Below are 22,221 nucleotides of genomic sequence, written 5' to 3'. Positions count from 1 at the left end.
GTTGGAACACGTGAGGCAATACTAACCTTACGACTTATCTTAGAAGAAAGATTAAGAAAAGGCAAACCTACGTTTCTAGCATTTGTAGACTTAGAGAAAGCTTTTGACAATGTTGACTGGAATACTCTCTTTCACATTCTAAAGGTGGCAGGGGTAAAATACATGGAGCGAAAGGCTATTTACAATTTGTACAGAAACCAGATGGCAGTTATAAGAGTTGAGGGGCATGAAAGGGAAGCAGTGGTTGGGAAAGGAGTGAGACAGGGTTGTAGCCTCTCCCAGATGTTATTCAATCTGTATATTGAGCAAGCAGTAAAGGAAACAAAAGAAAAATTCGGAGTAGGTATTAAAATTCATGGAGAAGAAGTAAAAACTTTGAGGTTCGCCGATGACATTGTAATTCTGTCAGAGACAGCAAAGAACTTGGAAGAGCAGTTGAACGGAATGGACAGTGTCTTGAAAGGAGGATATAAGATGAACATCAACAAAAGCAAAACGAGGAAAATGGAATGTAGACAAATTAAATCGGGTGATTCTGAGGGAATTAGATTAGGAAATGAGACACTTAAAGTAGTAAAGGAGTTTTGCTATTTAGGGAGTAAAATAACTGATGATGGTCGAAGTAGAGAGGATATAAAATGTAGACTGGTAATGACAAGGAAATCGTTTCTGAAGAAGAGAAATTTGTTAACATCGAGTATAGATTTAAGTGTCAGGAAGTCGTTTCTGAAAGTATTTGTATGGAGTGTAGCCATGTATGGAAGTGAAACATGGACGATAACTAGTATGGACAAGAAGAGAATAGAAGCTTTCGAAATGTGGTGCTACAGAAGAATGCTGAAGATAAGGTGGGTAGATCACGTAACTAATGAGGAGGTATTGAATAGGATTGGGGAGAAGAGAAGTTTGTGGCACAACTTGACTAGAAGAAGGGATCCGCTGGCAGGACATGTTTTGAGGCATCAAGGGATCACAAATTTAGCATTGGAGGGCAGCGTGGAGGGTAAAAATCGTAGAGGGAGACCAAGAGATGAATACACTAAGCAGATTCAGAAGGATGTAGGTTGCAGTAGGTACTGGGAGATGAAGAAGCTTGCACAGAATAGAGTAGCATGGAGAGCTGCATCAAACCAGTCTCAGGACTGAAGACCACAACAACAGTAATCGATTGTAATGCACCCATGTAAAGACGCAGTACCTGCAATATCGTCAGACGCTCAATTAATGCTTCAAAATTCAAAATGATTCAACTGGATCTGAGCACTATGGGACTCAATATTTGAGGTCATCAGTCCCCTAGAACTTAGAACTACTTAAACCTAACTAACCTAAGGACATCACACACATCCATGCCCGAGGCAGGATTCGAACCTGCGACCGTAGCGGTCGCGCGGTTCCAGACTGAAGTGCCTAGAACCGCTCGTCCACAACGGCCGGCCCCAGTTGATGCACTATCCTTTCATAACCACTTTTTGCTGACAGTCGGGAAAAGAACCCTTCAACTACTCTTTGAAAATGTTTTAAATAACTCAGCATTACACCGAAGGAGACGATCCTGTAAGTCTGCATTCCTTTAGCGAAGTTCTTCTATGCCAGTACTTTCTAACTGTTGGCACAAACAAACATTCTCGTGTCTACAGCATTATTTCTTTTCATAGTAATGTTTCCTGTAGTAGTGGTTCATTCATTAGTTGTTGATATATTTAACTGTAAAGCACATAATTTTACGGTAATTCAGTTTTTGTGCTTGAATCTTTCTGTCATTGTTAATCTTATTACTACTTCCAAAATCCACTGTGGTATTAGGGAGATATACAGCTGGAACAACATCATGATTCAACTTGCATTTTTGAATGAGATTCAATAGTTCACTTTTCAGATCTGTTTCATAATCCGAATCAGCAAAATGTTTTGAGCGCGCAAAAGTATTAGCAACTAAAAACAATTCGGTATGTTTACAGGCATTTATCCACTTTATTTCGTCTCTTTGTTCTTAGGAATTATATGAATATTGCTAACTTTTTGCTTTGTATGCAGCGGTTAGTGCCGCTCGCGACTGGACAGCAAACCATTAGTTTTCGCTGGAAACAATTCAAAATACCCTCCCGAATCCCTTAATACACTGAGAACTGTACCTTAACTCAACACTTAACTGTCAGTCACCGATAAGAACTCACATTCACATAAGCAATCTTGTATTCACTCTGAAACACAATGACATCACAATAGGTTAAAACAGTTTTGGGGGGCTTCTGAGCGGAGGTTGGATTGGCTGTGACGTCAGTGTCACACACACACACACACACACACACACACACACACACACACACACACACCGTATCCCTACCACAATTGTTTACCAAACCATGACCTCTGATGGGTATGTAAAGAACGTACTGCAATGATTTTTACAGAGAAATAACAACTAAGGGAAGGACGTATGGTTATGTCACGCAGGACAATGCGTCTATGACAATATTATAAGGGTGGCTTCTATCATGAAAAACACGATCTTTGGAAGAAAAACAATGTTATGAAAACATCTTGATTAAATCTAGAGATCCATTATTCGAGAAATGCCGCCCCACTGCATTGGGTGAGCATAAATGCTTTTCTTGATTACAAATATATCTTTCTAAGCAACTATGTTTGATATACCTATCTGGTTTGTTGCAAATGGCAGCTTAACTCAAAGTTTTCTATGGACGCACTTTCACAATTCCGTGTGATTCTTTTTCACTGAGCCTACCTTTACGGCGACCGTTTACTTGGATATGTTGGAGCTTTACGTTGCGGCTCAGTTATAGAGATTTCAGTCAATGGTAGTGTTTCAACAAGATGGCTCTCCACCATAATGGAAGTTATTAGTTTGACGGTTCTTGGATGAAACCTTTCCGGGCAGATGGATCGATAGATACGGTCCTGCATCATGGCCACCACGTCCACCAGACATAACCCCTCTCGACTCTTTTGAGCAGTTACATTAAGGATAAAATGTTCACTTCACCAGTTCCTGATGTGCCAACTCTTACTCTATGAATACGAGATACTGTAGAGGCGGTGACGGAGGAGATGTTGGCAAAGACATGGTGAGTTGTTCTATGGGCAACAAAAAGAGCACATATGGAAGTGTTTCAACGAAAGCTTTATGAGCCAAGCTACCATTTGCAGACAAACTTCATAGCTGTATCTAGCATACTACTAAGAAACAAAGAATAAAATAAGAGAGACTAGGGTGCATTCCGAGGCGTGTAGACTTTTTTTGTCGCTCGAACACGAATGGAATAGGCGTAAGACCACTAATACTGGCACTAAATATCTTCCACCACAAACTGTAGGTACTTGCGGAGCATTTACGTAGAAGCTAGCATACTGCATTATAATGTAGATCACAGTAGTATATTTTTTTGTCAAATAGAAGTTAAGCTTCTGATGTGGTTCCGCTTTACTAATGCAAATTTACAATTTATCGACAGTAGAACTGTTTTCATGTTTCAAAGATTAGTGTGTTGCACGATAACATCGTTCTTAATTAAACTTTCAGAACCATGAAAGTTGAGTTTGCTTCGGACTACTCTGGGGAAAGCTGGGGTACTTACCGTGCTGTTTCCCGCAGGTGAGCCTCATCGCGGTAAACGTGCTGGGCCAGCTGTGCGAGCCGGACGGCTGCGGCCGCGAGAACAACAACAACGGCCTGCCCAACAACCACAACGCGCTGCTGCTGGTCAGCAACCCGCAGTACACCTCGCCCTACGACGACCTCGCCTTCGAGATGTACGTCGACCCCGAGGTGGCCAGCATCATCCGCACCATGGAGGCCAAAAAGCAGCAAGCCGTCATAAGTACGTCTCCTCTCTGCACGTAATAGTCCACTGGAAATGTGAACATCACGACATGCCTATGGAAAAATTTTAACTTTATGACTTTCATTGCACTGTTAGTAGTTGATTAACTTCAAATTTAACCATTTGGAAGTAGTCATGTTAGACGGCACAGGCAATTTTCATGCGCAATAATCACTGCTGTTGTTCCACAGGGTTCGATATTGGGTCCATTCCTGTACTCATTGTCCATAGATGACCTCCCCTGTCTTATGCTGATTTAGTAAAAACCGTTCGTTTTGTTGATGTTCCTTCGTAACGAAGTCCAGTAAAAAGTAAATATGTGAAATTTTCACAATAATTATTGACTGGAATACTGTAGATCGTGTGTCACTTTACTTAAGGGGGAAAGAAGTTCATTATGTTCTGTACAAGATAGCATATGACATCATCAGTAGCAACAGAGCTTAGAGAAAAGGAAATAAACAAGGCTCATTGGTTGTGTAGGATTTGCTGTAGAGATAGGAAGATAGTGGAACAGGAGGAGAAGATTGCTGCCCTGCCCTTCAGGCGGATCTAGATAAAGCGAAACAAGATATGGAAAGGTCAAGGGGGCAGAAGGGAAAAGAGAGGTGGGAAGTGACAACAGGTTGGCTCTGAGCACTATGGGACTCAACTGCTGTGGTCATAAGTCCCCTAGAACTTAGAACTACTTAAACCTAACTAACCTAAGGACAGCACACAACACCCAGCCATCACGAGGCAGAGAAAATCCCTGACCCCGCCGGGAATCGAACCCGGGAACCCGGGCGTGGGACAACAGGTGAGAGAAGAAATAGGAATAGGACGGTCTCAGACAGTGTGGTTGTGAATGTGGAAAACATGTTTGATCTGTTGTCACAGTTGGAAACTGATGAGCCACAAGTAGATGTAGGAGTAGACAGGACACAACAAACGGTACAGTCCAAAGACAGAGTGGTCACTGGTGAGAGCGATATCTACACTCTTGTAGCCGTCTTGATGCTCGCTGAAGTTCAGTATCCTAGACTGTGCAGCGTTAGTAATTGTCTGGCTTGGCGATGGCGGCTTCTTAAATACACGCTGAGCGGAAAGGTACTCGTTCTTTCCTTCGGCGGGCACATGGCCAGCATAGAGAAAACAGGACGTGACTGCAGCGCTCTGGCGGCGATGCAGGCGCCGTGGTTGGCGATGCTGGCTCCGCGATTTTTGCGCACGGCCTTCCATAGGCCCACCTTTTTTCTTGTTTCGCTCATAACTCTTCTGAGTGGTTTGATGCGAGACCTCGCGAATTTCTCTTCTGTGCCAAACTCTTTATATCAGAGTAGAACTCGCAATCTACGTCTTCAATTATTTGCTGGATTTATTCAATGTTTGTATTCCTCTACAGTTTGTACCCTCCACAACTCCCTCTAATACCTTGGAAGTTATTCCCTGATATCTTAACAGATGTCGATCCATCCCGTTCCTTCTTCTGGTCAATATTTTCCATATATTCCTTTCCTCACAGATTCTGCGTACGTTACAGTCCACCCAATTTTCAATATTCGTCTGGAGCGCCACATCTCAAATGCTAAGATTCTCTCTTGGTTTTGCCACGTCCATGTCTCACTGCCATGCAATTCTGTGCTCCAAAGGTACTTTCTAGGAAGTATCTTCCTCGAATTAAGATCTGTGTTTGATACTAGTAGTCTTCTCTTGGCCCACCGATAAATGTGTTATTTACCAGTTGTGGACACAGACAGCTGTTTTTATTTATTGGTGATGATCGTCAGCCAGACCTGTGTTTGATATTAGTAATCTTCTCTTGGCTCGCCGATAAAAGTTTTATTTACCAGTGGTGGACACGGGAAGCTGTTATTATTTATTGTTGGTGTACGTCGGCCAGTGTTATTATTTTGTTCTAGTAGAAATAGTAAACAGCCAATCAGGTGTACATTGTAAAGTTTATTAAAATCCCTTTACGATGGTTTCAACGTTTATAAAAACGTCTTCTTCAGAAGGAAGATACGGACAACTGGAATACATGTTATGGCTCAGTTACGTTAAAATATAGCCGAAAGATGTCGTCAGGTATGAAATTTTCGCCTCCATATTAAATTAAAAGATGCACAATATTGTTGTCGTCAAATAGTACTTGCTCACCAATGTGCAGCTAGTGCACTAGCGACATGCACACAACGCTTACGCTAAGGAGGTGAAAGTCTTATATTAGAAGACGCCTTTCGGTTATAGGTAATCCAGTTGTCCATATTTTCCTTCTAAGAAGACGCTTTTATAAACAGTTGAAACCACGATAAAGGAATTTTAATAAACCTTCCACATATTTTCCTTCTGAAGAAGACATTTTTATGAATGCTGAAACCATGGTAAAGGGATTTTAATAAACCTTCCAATTTGCAACTGATTGGCTGTTTACTACTTTTACAAGAAAATTTCATTCTACGGTTGCTATCCAACCTTGTACAAAATTTTAAAAAGCTATTATTTTGGTGGTTTATGCCTCTCGGTATGGCAACCTATCAGCTTTAGCTGTGTTGCAATGTAGCTGACGTCCTCGGATACCGAGAGGAAGTATATGCGAGCCAGCCGACTTTTGTTTGAGTAGAAAAATGAGACACAGCTCAGGTATAAAGAAGACTGTGTACATAACGGTTACACGACCCATTCTTGAGCACATCTCCATTGCTTGGTGTCGTTACCAGAAATCATTAAAGGAAAACATCGGAGCATTGCAGAGGAGTGCAGCTAGCTTTGTTATTGGTCGGTTCGAGCAGCACGAGGCCGTCGGGGAAGTGCTCCATGAGCTTAAATATGAATCTTTCGAGGGAAGATGATAATCTTTTCATGATATGCTATTGAGAAAGTTTATAGAACCAGCATTCACAGCAACTGCTGGTCCAACGTACATTGTGCGTAAGAACAAGATATGGGAGTGAAGGCCTCACACATAGGAACACAGGTCTTCGCTCCGGACAGATCAGAAAAGCAGTGCCTAGCCCCAGACAGAGGCTTGCAGACCATGTACGCAAATGTAGAATGATTTACAGTGGCTTGCAGACCATGTACTCAGATGCAGAATGATTTTGAACCCTGTCACGCCAGCGCTAATCGTATCATAATTCCACACTACGCCATCTTCCGCACGGGTGATTCTTGCGGTCTTGCACATGTCTAGTGAAGCAATACTTTCCAAGAGTAGTAGAATAACATTTAAATGCATGTATGTTTCTACCCTGCATGCTCATTAGCCAAACAGCAGTCGCCTGCAATGTTTCACCTCGGTATCAAGTGATGTAGTCATATGAATCAAGGCCTCAGAGAGCTGCGATAACTGGTTAAGCAGCTTCCTAACACTGGGTGCGTTACCTACCTTGGGATGTAAACGGGACGTTGTTCGTTACGATCAGCACTGGTTATTGCCGCAGTTATTTCTAGAACGCAACAGTATTTTGTATGAGATTATGGACACATTAGGGATAAACGCTGCTTGTTTTGTTACTGACACATGTACTTTTTGTAAGTGAACTATGTTTTCACCATAGTTGAATATCTGCGTGATAACGATTTTTATAGGCTAATTGTAGGCTACTATATTTCGACGGTTATTAACAGTGGCAAATTTAATATTATTGGTTTTGGAGGGAGAAGTATCCACATTCAGGTAAACAACGGAATGTTAAGATCTGTGATTACTACCAGTCCCTGTTTTGATTTTAATACAGCTTTATTATATTATAATTACATAGACGGTAGGGTGCACATAGTTTATATTCAACAATTTTGATTAACGACACTTGTAGCTATAATCACTGTTTATTAGGCGCCAATTTAAACTTTGCAATACTTCAGTCCTTGCTCGCATTCATCATTATGTTTACAACCCTGTTTCACTCAGTTTACTGAGATTGTGGAACTTCTCCATGAGAATTTTCAAAGTTTACATAAAAACTCATACGGACAATTACTGATTCTTCTGATGCACGGGCGATTATTAATCATTAAACCCGAACACAACATCCTTCTTATTACTATCTTTCCTTGAATTCTTTTATTAATACTTTTCTTTCTAGTGTACTTCCACTTCTCTCCAGTCGATATTTGTCTGATTTGTTTCCAAGACAAACTTATTCCACTTTGATTCTGCATACCTTTCTTCTCGGCGTGAGCTACTGGCTCACTTTCCCACGCTAGACTCCCACTTACAATAGTCTGGAAACATAAGTACGCTCAAATAGTACCATTCTTATTGGTCGCACGTCGATACGCAACGAATGAAGGTCTGTCAAAGTCGCTAGCATCTGGTATACGTGACATTCTTTCAAGACTTAGTCCTAAAAGTTGGTACGAGAGGGACTGCGTGTCCTGAAGGACATTGCGATGAGGATTCACATCGGACTTGGATCATAATGTATAAAAATAAAAAATCATGAGCGAACCTGCGGGCACTTGTTTGAAATCTGTAGCGATATCTGAACTTCAGTGAATGGAAAAAAAAACATAGAGGTAAGCTACACGCTAAAGCACACCCTCGTACATAAATAACGTACCTAAAAATAGAATGCGTGGCTTGTTTTTGGTGAAGGCAATTAGAGAAGTAATTTCAAGAACGTCTCATGTATTAGCTAAAATTAAGATTGTATTACCCTCTGTAAGTAATCATTAAATTAAGTTCCCTATGTCGCAGGTACGTTCATGAGTCTCACGTACACAACTGGCCATTAAAATTGCTACACCAAGAAGAAATGCAGATGATAAACCGGTATTCATTGGACAAATATATTATACTAGAACTGACATGTGATTACATTTTAACGCAATTTGGATTCATAGATCCTGAGAAATCAGTGTCCAGAAGAACCACCTCTGGCCGTAATAACGACCTTGATACTCTTGGGCATTGAGTCAAACAGAGCTTGGATGGCGTGTACAGGTACAGCTGCCCATGCAGCTTCAACACAATTCCACAGTTCATCAAGAGTGGTGACTGGCGTATTGTGACGAGGCAGTTGCTCGGCCACCATTGACCAGACGTGTTCAGTTGGTGAGAGATCTGGAGAATGTGTTGGCCAGGGCAGCAGTCGAACATTTTCTGTATCCAGAAAGGCCCGTGCAGGGCCTGCAACATGCGGTCGTGCATTATCCTGCTGAAATGTAGAGTTTCGCAGGGATCGAATGAAGGGTAGAGCCACGGGCCGTAACACATGTGAAATGTAGCGTCCACTGTTCAAAGTGCAGTCAATGCGAACAAGAGGTAACCGAGACGTGTAACCAATGGCACCCCATACCATCACGCCGGGTGATACGCCAGTATGACGATGACGAATACACGCTTCCAATGTGCGTTCACCGCGTTGTCGCCAAACACGGATGCGACCTTCATGATGTTGTAAACAGAAGCAGGATTCATCCGAAAAAATGACGTATTGCCATTCGTGCACCCAGGTTCGTCGTTGAGTACACCAACGCAGGCGCTCCCGTCTATTATGCAGCGTCAAGGGTAACCGCTGCCATGGTGTCCGAGCTGATAGTCCATGTTGCTGCAAACGTCGTCGAACTGCTTGTGCAGATGGTTGTTGTCTTGCAAACGTCCCCATCTCTTGACTCAGGGATCGAGACGTGGCTGCACGATCCGTTACAGCCATGCGGATAAGATGCCTACCGTGTCGACTGCTAGTGATACGAGGCCGTTTGGATCCAGCACGGCGTTCCGTATTACCCCCCTGAACCCACCGATTCCATATTCTGCTAACAGTCATTGGATCTCGACCAAAGCGTCCAGCAATGTCGCGATACGATAAACCGCAATCGGGATAGGCTACAATCCGACCTTTATCAAAGTCGGAAACGTGATGGTACGCACTTCTCCTCCTTAGACGAGGCATCACAACAACGTTTCACCAGGCAACGCCGGTCAACTGCTGTTTGTGTATGAGAAATCTGTTGGAAACTTTCCTCATGTCAGCACGTTGTAGGTGTCGCCACCAGCGCCAACCTTGTGCGAATGCTCTGAAAAGCTAATCATTTGCATATCACAGCATCCTCTTCCTGTCGGTTAAATTTCGCGTCTGTAACACGTTATCTTCGTGGTGTAGCAGTTTTAATGGCCAGTAGTGTTTTAGCTAAAACTAAGATTGTATTGCCCTGTGTTAGTTAAAGCAGGTTTTTTGAAGCACCTGATGAACATTTTGTTTTTGTTGTTTCGTGACAAAAAGGTCTGCTGCACCTCAACTTTGAATCTTCAAGTAATTATCGCGAGTATAGGTTCCAGGTCTTGTGCTGACGTCGGACTAGTTCCGGTGGAGATGAGAGTTGTGTGTGTGTGTGTTTGCGTGCGAAGTTAGTGGAACTGGGAGCCTTATAAATAAGAGAGGAAGTTAACGAGTGGAGAGAGCGGGGTCCCTTGTTGAAGCTTAACTCATTCGCTCAATGCATCTAGGCCGATCGAACAGCTAAAGCGACGTTCGAAGCTGAAGCAACCTACCGAAGTTAAAACGGATATGGGAAGTCGCCAGCACGAATCAGCTGGGCCCAAGTAGCATGGCACCGCGTTGCAAGTAGGGGACCGAACGGTGACAATTTTTTTATTCCAGAAAAGTACTCGTTGCAGTTCTTCCAGTAGAAGGAAGGATGTAAGAAAGGAGAAACCACAGAGACAGTCTCGTCGACTGCTTGATCAGTAAGGAGGGGGAAGAAGAATCAGGTGGACAAGGATAAGAATGCCAATCAGCAGCAGACTCTTTGAAGGCATAAACCAGGGTTTCGCTTGAAATGATTTAGTTTCAATATCCCTTACAGAAAAGCTAAATGTGGATTGCCAGCATGGAATATGAATCGTGCTGCTAGGCATTGTGTCCTATTGCAGAAACATTCTACCTTTTCTGGGCGCTGGAGCACTGACGATACTGTTACGGAACTTGCTTCACACAATGACCTGCATCCTCCCAGACGGTCATCAAGGAATTTATACATCTTAGGCTATTGTCACAGTAACACCGATATCAGGACACTCTGCCGACGGCGGACGTCGGCCGAAGACGGCTGATGTTTTCGAATCAGTACGCCAGTACGCGCGCCGTCTCTGTGTAGCCGATCTCAACGCCCGAACCTACTGACGCCGGACGACTGTCGGCGGAATTCAAATCAGTTCTTTTTTTTTCGGTCGTATCGGGCAACACTCTTACACGCAAAACATGGAGTGTGAGAAATTTTTAAGTTTACTCCAGGAAACAAGGAGCTTGTGGCATCTTGAAGGTGAGAAATATAATAACAGAGGCATGCCACAGAATCTATGGTCTAAAATCGCTACTTTATTGGAAGCACAAGTTTCTAACAAATTAAAAATTTAATAATAATTAAGTGAATGTTGTGCCCGCCCGGTTAGCCGTGCGGTCTAACGCACGGCTATCCGGTGGAAGGAGCGCCTGGTCCCCGGCACGAATCCGCCTGGCGGACTTGTGTCGAGGTCCAGTGAGCCGACCAGTCTGTGGATGGTGTTTAGGCGGTTTTCCATCTGCCTCGGCGAATGCGGGCTGGTTCCCCTTATTCCGCCTCAGCTACACTATGTCGGCGATTGCTGCACAAACAAGTTCTCCACGTACCGTACACCACCATTACTCTACCACGCAAACATAGGAATTACACTCGTCTGGTGTGAGACGTTCCATGGGGGGGGGGGGGGTCCACACCGGGGGCCAACCGCACAATATCCCTGCAAGAGTGGTTCGGTGTGGGACGGAGTTGAGGTGAAGCGGACGGAGCCTCTCCGTCGTTTCTAGGCCCCCGGTTAACATACAATACAATACATTACAAGTGAATGTTACCTTCCATTACATTATGCATGTTCCGTGGCTTCCTAGCCATTTCAGCCTTATATTTACATTTAAAACACAGGCAAAAATCTGTACCAGGAATTTCAGGCCTAAATTATAACCTCAACACATTATGTGTTCATTTATTGGGCCTTTTTTTAGGTTGCAGTAAGTGAGCATTAGCTGCCTACGAATTATTGAAACTGCTTACTGACGTTTTTATGCCAGTATAGTGGCGATTCTGTTAAATGCAGATGTAATGTACGTGTTTCCAGTTTTAGGTGTTGAGAGCAACTTATTCTGAAATTTACATTTGCCTTCTAGACACATGCTGAATGACAGTCATTGAAGGTTAATTGATACAAGTCTATTTTGCTGAATTTATTTGAAATTGTGCAGATTGTTTGTAATCTTGCTCTTCGACGTCACCACGAATCATCTCAAGTATGTAATAGAAAGTTTATTCGTTAAACTTTTCTGATTATTCCAGTAACTGAGGAAAAAGTCTACTGTACTCGTCACGTCAGAGTAGTTTGTAACCTTGCTGATTCTGCTAAAAACTGTCGAGGGAGTCGGATTGACTGTGACCGAGCTGTCGGCCGATGCTATCGGTGACCCCTGGCGACGACGTCTGGCGACCGTTTCTGTGACACTGTGAACGCAGCCTTACACGTGTGGTCCCCGGACAGCGTTGGCCAAATTTGAATTGATGTGATGATTTTCCATTTTCTACGCTGACGATAGTACCCTAGGAGAAAAATAAAAACACCCAGAGAAATTACCCTTGTAACACTTAAAGAGATTATGTGGGGCGTTTTTCTAAAAGAGAGTTGAGAGTTCATGCGTAGTTCATATACACCTACAGTATACTACCCAAGTCCCTGTACAGTACATGAAGCTGGGTCCTATATACCACTGCTGCTTATTCTCTTTCCTGTTCCACTTGCAAATCGAACGAGAGAATAGTGTTCTCCAAAGGCTTATACACAAGACGGAATTACTCTTATTTTGTCCATACGGTCCATCTACTTGAGGAACGTTGGAGGCAGTAGAATCTTTCTGCAATCTGTGGCAAATACTGGTTACGGGAGTTCCTTTGAGAAAAAGTTGCAAAATAAATGGAAATGATGAAATAATCATTCTGCAACATCGTGATTTAATAAAAGTATTTGGTTTTATTGGCTTTTGTGTAAGTGTGAACAATAAATAACTAGGCGTAAAGCTGAGTAACCGGTCATATGTAGAAATAAAAGAAAATGTAAATTAGGGCCGGTCTCTGTGACCGAGCGGTTCTAGGCGCTTCAGTTCGGAACCGCGCTGCTGCTACGGTCGCAGGTTCGAATCCTGCCTCGGGCATGGATGTGTGAGACGTACTTAGGTTAGTTAGGTTTAAGTAGTTGTAAGTCTAGGGGACTGATGACCTCAGATGTTAAGTCCCATAGTTCTTAGAGCCATTTGAAAATGTAAATTTGTCCTTAAACGTCAAACTACAGCTTTTAAACCAATTGGAGTGATGGAATGTGAAGTACGGAAGGGGGAGGGCTGCAGATTCCTGGCTTTATGATCTGGATCAAATGTTTCTATCTGTATATGTATACCAACGATCTGCTGCTAAACAAAAAAACTCTATTCCGGATTATGTGTCTTTCACAATGATGCTGAATGCAATGCAAATAAATTTGTAAGTAACATTAGCTCTCTTTTTTGAATGAAAATAGATTGACGTTTAATTGCTGCTAACACAGAGCAGTCTGTTTCTAACACAGAATGCATGTAAAAGCGAAATTTAACTGTCTCAAGGTGAGCAGCTATTCTGTAAATTAGAATATTTTAAATTCTTAGAACTAAAGACAACTGAAAGTCTTTTATAAACAGACATAATTTAAAAAATTTCATTATTTTTGAACATCTTTTAAGTTTTTATATTACACATATCAACTTTCCTTAGACAACTCAGCCAACGGCCTTGTCACAGTGGTAACACCGATTCCCGTCAGATCACCAAAGATAAGCGCTGTCGGAATGGGCTGGCACTTGGATGGGTGACCATCCGGTCTGCCGAGCGCTGTTGGCAAGCGGGATGCACTCAGCCATTGTGAGGCAAACTTTGGAGCTACTTGATTGAGAAGTAGCGGCTCCGGTCTCGTAAACTGACATACGGCCGGGACAGCGGTGTGCTGACCACATGCCCCTCCATGTCCGCATCCAGTGACGCCTATGGGCTAAAGATGACACGACGGCCAGGCAGTACCTTTGGACCTTCATGGCCTGTACGGGAGGAGTTTAGTTTTTTTTCACAACTCAATGAATTTAACCAGTAAAGACCAATTACTTCATAGTTACATACACATAATTACATTGTATAAATTATTTACAATCGATCTTGGTGTTACAACCGCCATTCACGATAATCTCCTGGGCATTACAAACGGCGGCACATGTTTCTTAATGAGTGTGGGATCACCACCGTTGGTAAAATGCATACCCTGAAAAGTGCTGCCATGCCGGCCACAAGGTTGGTTAGGAGTTCTTGTGATACGGCGTTCCATGCCTCCTGGATGGTCGTTGCTGCATGTACACTACTGGCCATTAATATTGCTACACCACGAGGATGACGTGCTACAGACGCGAAATTTAACCGACAGGAAGAAGATGCTGTGATATGCAAATGATTAGCTTTTCAGAGAATTCACACTAGGTAAGCGCCGGTGGCGACACCTACAACGTGCTGACATGAGGTAAGTTTCCAACCGATTTATCATACACAAACAGCAGTTGACCGGCGGTGCCTGGTGAAACGTTGTTTTGATGCCTCGTGTAAGGAGGAGAAGTGCGTACCATCACGTTTCCGACTTCGATAAAGGTCGGATTGTAGGATATCGCGATTGTGGTTTATCGTATCGCGACATTTCTGCTGGCGTTGGTCGAGATCCAACGACTGTGAGCAGAATATGGAGTCGATGGGTTCAGGAGGGTAATACGGAACGCCGTGCTGGATCCCAACGGCCTCGGATCACCGGCAGCCGAGATGACAGGCATCTTATCCGCATGGCTGTAACGGATCGTGCAGCCACGTCTCGATCCCTGAGTCAACAGACGGGGACGTTTGCAAGACAACAACCATCTGCACGAACAGTTCGACGACGTTGGCAGCATCATGGACTATCAGCTCGGAGACCATGACTGTGGGTACCCTTGACGCTGTATCACAAACAGGAGCGCCTGCGATGGTGTACTCAACGACGAACCTGGGTGCAACAATGACAAAACGTCATTTTTTCGGATGAATCCAGGTTCTGTTTACAGCATAATGATGGTCGCATCCGTGTTTGGCGACATCGCGGTGAACGCACATTGGAAGCGTGTATTCGTCATCGCCATACTGGAGTATCACTCAGCGTGATGGTATGGGGTGCCATTGGTTACACGTCACGGTCACCTCTTGTTCGCATTGACGGCACTTTGAACAGTGGACGTTACATTTCAGATGTGTTACGACCCGTGGCTCTACCCTTCATTCGATCCCTGCGAAACTCTACATTTCAGCAGGATAATGCACGAGCACATGTTGCAGGTCCTGTAAGGACCTTTCTGGATACAGAAAATGTGCGACTGCTGCCCTGGCCAGCACATTCTCCAGATCTTTCACCAATTGAAAACGTCTGGTCAGTGGTGGCGGAGCAACTGTATCGTCACAATACGTCAGTCACTACTCTTGATGAACTGTGGTATCGTGTTGAAGCTGCATGGGCAGCTGTACCTGTACACGCCATCCAAGCTCTGTTTGACTCAATGCCACAGGCGTATCAAGGCCGTTATTACGGCCAGAGGTCGTTGTCCTGCGTACTGATTTCTCAGGATCTATGTACCCAAATTGCGTGAAAATGTAATCACATGTCAGTTCTAGTATAATATATTTGTGCAATGAATACCGGTTTATCATCTGCATTTCTTCTCGGTGTAGCAATTTTAATGGCCAGTAGTGTAGAAGTGCTTCAATACGTCTCCCCAACGCATCCCGCAAGTACTCGATGACCGAGCGAGGTGGCGCAGTGGTTAGACACTGGACTCGCATTCGGGAGGACGACGGTTCAATCCCGTCTCCAGCCATCCTGATTTAGGTTTTCCGTGATTTCCCTAAATCGTTTCAGGCAAATGCCGGGATGGTTCCTTTCAAAGGGCACGGCCGATTTCCTTCCCCATCCTTCCCTAACCCGAGCTAGCGCTCCTTCTCTAATGACCTCGTTGTCGACAGGACGTTAAACAACACTAACCTAACCTAACCTAAGTACTCGATGGAATTTAAGTCGTGGTATGGAGAGGCCAGTCCATTCGTCGAATGTCCTCTCGTGTAAAGAGCTCCTCCATTCGATGGGGTCGCTAACTTTCATCCATAAAAATGAAGTCACGACTGAACGCACCCATGAAAAGATGTGCGTGGGGAAAGAGTAGGCTGTCACAATAACGCTAGCCAGTGACTGTATTCAAAGACTTGGAGGTCAATACGCCCACGCGACAATATTATTCTGTAACCTCCCATCAGATTATTTCCGTAACCTCGGAATAAAAATCTGACTAACCTCCCAATAACAATGTGACTCATATATAAGCTTTCAATAATTAACTGACTGTGAATCTAAAATGGAAAATCTAGACGTCAGCAATGCTGTATCATGGCCCTGAAAAGTCGTTCTTAATAAACTGAAGATTCTTACCTCAAAAAAGTCGCCGGATAACGCGTACATATCTGCTACTATAAGAAATTTTTGTGGCGTTCCAACGCAGATTCCGCGGCTAAGCGACCGCTTTCCATGAAGTGGGGCCGGGGTTGTTCCTCAGCTAAGTAAAGTAGCTTGACATGGCACCACGGTACTTTAGCTTTTTATGTTTGACCGTGCCTTATTCTGGCATGTATTAGTTTATTTTATGCTTCTGAAGAAGGCTAGATTACTCTAGCTGAAACCTGGGTAAAGACCAGTAACTTTTCGCAACTGAGGCGGACCTTTGACGTATTAATTGATCACAGTTGCTGACAGGGCTGCAACATGTTAAAAATGCTTAGCTAACAGATCAGTGTCTTACCTGCAAATGCAGGCCAGGCAGATTCGAAAAGGGGGGAGAAGAGAAACCTGGAGGATGAGTAGTATCAGTATGGAGGACTTTAACATTGAAGTAAGCTTATTACATGCAGAAGTATGAGTAGAAAAACTTTGAACCTCATTTTCTCTGTTTTACATTTTTTACGTTATTAGAGGCCTTTTCTGAAAAACTATAAACGCCAATGCTATGAAATTTTCAGGAACTGTTCGCAATGTGTTGCTGTCTCCCTGTAACTAAAATCTACGAGATCCTGCAATCACATTCTGATGTTTAGATGATTGTATGTAGAAAAAAAGTTAATTTTGGATGTGAAAAATTAAAAACTCTGTTAATGATGAAATTTATACCATAATTTACTAACTATATTTCAGTGGTCTTATAACATTCTCAGGGCACTACTATAAAATTTTCAGATTAATTGCATGATTAGAATTTGACTTGTGGCTTTTTATTAAAAAGACAATAAAAAAATTAAAAATTCCAATTTCTGTCAAAATAGTAATCCTGTATATTTTATTATATGTTAAAACACAGGTCTTTTGCTTTACATATGCAAAATTTTAGATTTTTACATTAATAAATATGGCTGTAACGATTTTTTAAATAAGTGTTTACATTTTCCGCTACATCCCCCTTGGAGGATAGAAACATATGGTGCTCTGTTAGCTATGGCACTACGGTGTCTGTTGGCGGACGACATTGGAACCGCTATCAGTACATTTACTATCCCCTAGGTATCATATGTCAGCATCGGATCAAAATAGACGTTGTCTTTCCAGGTGTACTAATTTTTATCCGGTAGTGTATTTGCACAACGTTCAAGAATCTCTCTTTAACACTTGAATAGGAATTAAACGTTGATCCGTTAATATGAACAACAACAGTGTCTCTAATGCACTCGTATTTTGCATTTCGTTACTTGTATGTAAATTACAGTGTAAGTTTTGATAATTTTTTAAAATAAAAGAATTATTCAATTTATGCAAGGCTTTGGTTCATAACGTGACTGAAGAGCGAAGTGGTTTCAGAATGTGATAAGTAGGGGAGAGTGTTGTGCCTTGGAACACTTTTGAGACTTTCGCCAGATTTTAATAGAAGGTTAATATATTTTCTTATTCCATTTTGAAATGATAGCATTCACGTTACATGTGCTGGAGTCTTTTACTGAAATAACAAAAATTGCTCCGGAAAAGTAGAGGTTTATAAAATGTGAAAAACTGTCCCAAGGTACATAGTCACGTATCTAGCAATAAATGTTCTATTCAGGTTTAAAGGTGTTGCATTCGAGAAAATCTTGCCAACATTGTATTTAGCGTGTGTGTTACCAACAAGTGAAATCAAGTAAAGTGAAATCAAATTAAAAAACAATATTATTAAAATCTAGTTAAAAATTTAAAACATTTTGAAATAGAATCTGTTGGTAACTAACACACATTTTTCTATTATCAAGACATGGAAAATTGTTAAGACATTAAGGAAACTCAAATAATTTGCAAGTATCAAGTGTTCTATGGTAAATAGACGACCTTCCGCTTAAAGGTACATGATGGTGAACGACTAATACAAATGACTTAACTATCCACACGTTGCGTTATCGTTTCCAAAAATTACAAAAACTCTGTAACTAAAATATAGCTTTGATTCACTGACGAAAAAAATTCACAACACTAAGAAGCTGGTAGTGCACAATGAGGAAGCGAATCACGTTTGCTTTAAATACAGCTGTAACAGTCGCGAGCGTTAGTCACCTTTGATATTGAATGCGTTGAGTTGATGTTACCCAAGAATACAAAATTGTTGAGGCTTTCGTGGCCACTTGTTGACAAACTGCCTATTGGCTTCTGTCTCGGGTTCTTCGGCCGACGTTCATCTAATGATTTTTCTGACGTTTCGCCAGCACGAGTGGCTGGCATTGTCAAAGCTTCACCCTCCATTGCCGGTGGTGAACTGGAGCCGAGCTCGCGGGCGCAGACTATATGTACCTGGCGCGCCAACGTCCGAGGGCTTCTCCGCGGTCATTTCCGGTGCGGTTCTCCTCTTGCTACCTGCGACGGTCGTTCGCTGCAGTACGGGAAGCCAGGATCCGTTGACCTTAAGGCTTTCCTCTTTCTTGTTCAAACTGTTCGCGTGTTTTTGTATTTCTACAGCTTCTCTGAACAAGCGCGTGTGATAGTGGTTCTCTACAGCCAGAACTTCCGTGTCGGCGAATTTTATAACGTGGTCGGTCTCATTCAGTGCGTGTTCTGCCACGGCCGATTTCTCCACCTGCCCCAACCTGCAATGTCGCTTATGCTCCTTGATCCTGGTGTTAATGGATCGTCCAGTCATCCCGACATAAACTTTTCCGCATGTGCATGGTATGCGGTATATTCCCGACATTGAAAGTGGGTCTCTTTTCTCCTTCGCCGATCTAAGACACTCTTTGATCTTCCTTGTCGGTTTGAAGATCGTCTTTACGCCATGTTTGCGCAAAATACGGCCGATTCTGTCCGTCACTCTGGGAATGTATGGCAGAAAGGCCGTACCCGACATTTCTTTTTCCGGTTTCTTACTTCGCCGAGTGTTTGGCTCAGTTACACTTCTAATATAATTTGTGGAGTACCCATTGCTCCTCAGGACTGTTTCCAGGTGTTGCATTTCTCGTTTGAGGTGTTGCGGCTCACATATTCGTCCTGCTCTCGTTACGAGCGTACTAATCATGCCCCTTTTCTGGCTCGGGTGGTGGTTTGACAGTTTGTGCAGGTATCGGTCCGTGTGAGTCGGTTTTCGATACACGCTGTGTCCCAGGTTTTCGCCGTCCCTTGTGACCAGCACATCTAGAAATGGCAGTTGCTTGTCCTTTTCTACTTCCATGGTGAATGTTATGTTGGCATGGAGGCTGTTCAAGTGTCTTAGGAAGTCACCGAGCTGTTCTTCACCATGGCTCCATACCACGAAAGTATCATCGACGTACCTGTACCACACCTTAGGTTTGCAAGTGGCCGAGTCCAGTGTCTGTGCTTCGAATTGTTCCATGAAGAAGTTGGCCACCACTGGACTGAGAGGACTACCCATGGCGACGCCTTCCAGCTGTTCGTAGAAGTCGCCATTCCACGTGAAATAGCTCGTGGTGAGACATGCATGGAAGAGCTTTCTGATGTCTAGCGGGAAAATGGAACCGATGTGCTCCAGAGCGTCACTGAGTGGCACTTTCGTAAATAACGAAACAACATCAAAGCTGACCAGGATGTCGTTTGGTGCAAGTTTCAGTTTCTTCAGCTTCTCAATGAAATGTCCTGAGTCCTTAATGTATGTGTCGGTCTTCCCCACGTGTGGTTGGAGCAGAGAGGCCAAGTGTTTTGCCAGCTTATATGTCGGTGATCCAGGAGCGCTAACGATCGGTCTCAGTGGAACGTTGTTCTTATGGGTCTTGGGTAATCCATACAGCGGAGGTGGTAGGGCTTCTGTGTTGCGCAGGTTTCTCTGTATGTCCGCCGGCAGAGAAGACGCCTTGATCAATCGATTCGTGTTCCGTGTGATACGTTGCGTCGGATCTGCGCTTAGTTTTCGGTACGTCGTCGGATCTAATAGGTCTCGGATCTTTTGCTCATAATCTTCGGTCTTCATTACGACGGTCGCATTCCCCTTATCGGCAGGCAGTACCAATATACTCTTGTCGGCGTTGAGATTCTTAATGGCTTGTACCTCTTCTTTCTTCAGGTTGCAAGCTGGCGGTTTTGCTCGGCGCAGTATCCTGGCTGTTTCCGTGCGTATTTCCTCTGCCCTTTCACAAGGAAGGGCACGAATGGCTGCTTCGGTGTTGGCAATGATGTCCTCCATAGGTATGGTTCTCGGGATGATAGCGAAATTCCCTCCTTTTTGAAGAACAGACACTTCCGCTTCGGTCAATTGTCGTTCAGTGAGGTTGACCACTGTGTGTGACATGTCGGGAGTCGCCTTGTCGGTCTGCTTCCGGCATCTTTCAAACTTTTTCTTCTGTCGCTCGGTGCAGCGCTCGAGTTCGTTCTGCATGCTCCTGTGAGTGATGCTGTCGATCTTGTCCCAGTCGTCTCGATGCATTCTGCTACTTAGTTGATAGAAAATGTCCAGAAGTTCCTGATCCGTTCTTGCCAAGTCTCTCCGTGTTGTATGTATTCGCTCACGAAGAAAAGCTCGTTCCATTCTGTCGTAGATACGATGTGCTTGGGCGGTGGTGAATAGGCGCTTGCATCTCAAGAACTTCGGTGTAGCACATTCATCTCGGCACCGTGACAGAAAGGCGAGAGAGGACATCAGTCGCGCTTTCTTCTTCCGTCGTTGGTCAAGGCGTCGGTACAATCTGCAAATCTCCTCCCCGTAGAGGCGTAATACAAAATTGTTGAGGCTTTCGTGGCCACTTGTTGACAAACTGCCTATTGGCTTCTGTCTCGGGTTCTTCGGCCGACGTTCATCTAATGATTTTTCTGACGTTTCGCCAGCACGAGTGGCTGGCATTGTCAAAGCTTCACCCTCCATTGCCGGTGGTGAACTGGAGCCGAGCTCGCGGGCGCAGACTATATGTACCTGGCGCGCCAACGTCCGAGGGCTTCTCCGCGGTCATTTCCGGTGCGGTTCTCCTCTTGCTACCTGCGACGGTCGTTCGCTGCAGTACGGGAAGCCAGGATCCGTTGACCTTAAGGCTTTTCTCTTTCTTGTTCAAACTGTTCGCGTGTTTTTGTATTTCTACAGCTTCTCTGAACAAGCGCGTGTGATAGTGGTTCTCTACAGCCAGAACTTCCGTGTCGGCGAATTTTATAACGTGGTCGGTCTCATTCAGTGCGTGTTCTGCCACGGCCGATTTCTCCACCTGCCCCAACCTGCAATGTCGCTTATGCTCCTTGATCCTGGTGTTAATGGATCGTCCAGTCATCCCGACATAAACTTTTCCGCATGTGCATGGTATGCGGTATATTCCCGACATTGAAAGTGGGTCTCTTTTCTCCTTCGCCGATCTAAGACACTCTTTGATCTTCCTTGTCGGTTTGAAGATCGTCTTTACGCCATGTTTGCGCAAAATACGGCCGATTCTGTCCGTCACTCTGGGAATGTATGGCAGAAAGGCCGTACCCGACATTTCTTTTTCCGGTTTCTTACTTCGCCGAGTGTTTGGCTCAGTTACACTTCTAATATAATTTGTGGAGTACCCATTGCTCCTCAGGACTGTTTCCAGGTGTTGCATTTCTCGTTTGAGGTGTTGCGGCTCACATATTCGTCCTGCTCTCGTTACGAGCGTACTAATCATGCCCCTTTTCTGGCTCGGGTGGTGGTTTGACAGTTTGTGCAGGTATCGGTCCGTGTGAGTCGGTTTTCGATACACGCTGTGTCCCAGGTTTTCGCCGTCCCTTGTGACCAGCACATCTAGAAATGGCAGTTGCTTGTCCTTTTCTACTTCCATGGTAAATGTTATGTTGGCATGGAGGCTGTTCAAGTGTCTTAGGAAGTCACCGAGCTGT

At 43.8% G+C, this 22,221-nt stretch overlaps 1 protein-coding gene across 1 annotated transcript in view; it reads left to right on the top strand.

Annotated features, from left to right (window-relative positions):
• Positions 1 to 22,221, top strand: part of LOC126194895 (centrosomal protein of 104 kDa) — a 461,734-nt gene that overhangs the window by 213,780 nt on the left and 225,733 nt on the right. Inside the window, exon 4 of the mRNA XM_049933248.1 lies at positions 3,617 to 3,842. Within this exon, the coding sequence (XP_049789205.1) occupies positions 3,617 to 3,842 (226 nt within the window). The remainder of the gene's footprint in view (positions 1 to 3,616; positions 3,843 to 22,221) is intronic.

This window comes from Schistocerca nitens, chromosome 7 (genome assembly GCF_023898315.1).
Source record: "Schistocerca nitens isolate TAMUIC-IGC-003100 chromosome 7, iqSchNite1.1, whole genome shotgun sequence".
Lineage (NCBI taxonomy): Eukaryota > Metazoa > Arthropoda > Insecta > Orthoptera > Acrididae > Schistocerca > Schistocerca nitens.
This window is presented reverse-complemented; position numbering and strand designations above follow the sequence as displayed.